The 1,712-nt window shown below is 42.5% G+C and overlaps 1 protein-coding gene across 1 annotated transcript in view; it reads left to right on the top strand.

The window, feature by feature from the left end:
* rasal2 (RAS protein activator like 2) overlaps positions 1-1,712 on the top strand; it is a 35,975-nt gene that overhangs the window by 29,673 nt on the left and 4,590 nt on the right. The window contains exon 12 of the mRNA XM_034887358.1: positions 450-651. Within this exon, the coding sequence (XP_034743249.1) occupies positions 450-651 (202 nt within the window). The remainder of the gene's footprint in view (positions 1-449; positions 652-1,712) is intronic.

Raw genomic sequence — 1,712 nt, 5'->3', positions numbered from 1 at the left:
CCCATGTTGTCCTCATGTTGTTCTCATGTTGCCCTCATGTTGTCATCCTGTCGTCCTCATGTTGCCCTCATGTTGTCCTCATGTTGTCCTCATGTCACCTTCATGTTGTCCTCATTTCGTTCCCATGATGTCCTCATGTTGTCCTCATGTTGTCATCATGTTGTCCTCATGTTGTCCTCATGTTGTCCTCGTGATTTGATTGTCTTTTTTTATTTGAGATGTCTCACTCTGGAGTAAAACAGAGACCTAAACACGCAGGGTGAAACAGGATCAGCAGCAATGTGTAGTACAACAACAGTATGTTGTTTTTAGAAACTGAAACCATGGAAACCTGCTGTGGTCCAACCTCTAATTACATAATAGTTATGACCCTGAAGATGAGCAGAATATGGTTCGCTGGACGGAAGAATGTGACTTTGGGGGTTTCAGCGTGTCGTCGTTGTCTGCAGGTTCGGAAACAAAGAGGAGTACATGGCCTTCATGAACGACTTCCTGGAGCACGAGTGGGCGGGGATGATGCGTTTCCTGTCGGAGATCTCCAACCCGGAGACGCTGTCCAACACGCCGGGCTTCGAAGGCTACATTGACCTCGGCCGCGAGCTGTCGGTGCTGCACGCGCAGCTGTGGGAGGTCGTCTCGCAGCTCGACAAGGTACGCTGGGGGGGGGGTGTGGTTAAAGGTCTTGGGTTTATTAATATTTTTTACCCCTCCTGTTGTCCTCGGATCAAATCTGACCGCTTTAAAAAATGTCTTTATCTGAAATATGAGTTTCTTTTATACCAAATTACCACAAATTGGATTCCATACAACATTGATCACTTTCATTCCTCCGATTTTAACTATTAGTCAAAATAATTTCTAATAAGTATTAGGTATAATTCTATATAAATGAGGGTTATTTACCATGAATTCCAGAAAGTATAAAACTAGTAATGTGGTGGTCGTGGAATCTAAAAGAAGTCTGTTTTTGACCCGAGGGAACATCACATGGGTTAATACGGTAATGTTACACACGGGTTAATACGGTAATGTTACACATGGGTTAATACGGTAATGTTACACACGGGTTAATACGGTAATGTTACACATGGGTTAGTACGGTAATGTTACACATGGGTTAATACGGTAATGTTACACACGGGTTAATACGGTAATGTTACACATGGGTTAGTACGGTAATGTTACACACGGGTTAATACGGTAATGTTACACATGGGTTAATACGGTAATGTTTTACATGGGTTAATACGGTAATGTTACACATGGGTTAATACGGTAATGTTACACATGGGTTAGTACGGTAATGTTACACACGGGTTAATACGGTAATGTTACACATGGGTTAATACGGTAATGTTTTACATGGGTTAATACGGTCATGTTACACATGGGTTAATACGGTAATGTTACACACGGGTTAATACGGTAATGTTACACACGGGTTAATACGGTAATGTTACACACGGGTTAATACGGTAATGTTACACATGGGTTAATACGGTTATGTTACACACGGGTTAATACGGTAATGTTACACACGGGTTAATGCAGTAAATAAGAGCAGTTATTGGTCCGTGTTGTGTGTGATGTTGAACATGTGATGACGTAAATAACACGAGACATAACATCAGCAGCAACTCTTCATCCCTGTTCATTTGACCCACGCTGCGTGGCTGAACTTGACAGCATGGCCTGAACTCACCCTCACCCTC

Source organism: Etheostoma cragini, chromosome 12 (genome assembly GCF_013103735.1).
Source record: "Etheostoma cragini isolate CJK2018 chromosome 12, CSU_Ecrag_1.0, whole genome shotgun sequence".
In the NCBI taxonomy this organism is placed as follows: Eukaryota; Metazoa; Chordata; class Actinopteri; order Perciformes; family Percidae; genus Etheostoma; species Etheostoma cragini.
This window is presented reverse-complemented; position numbering and strand designations above follow the sequence as displayed.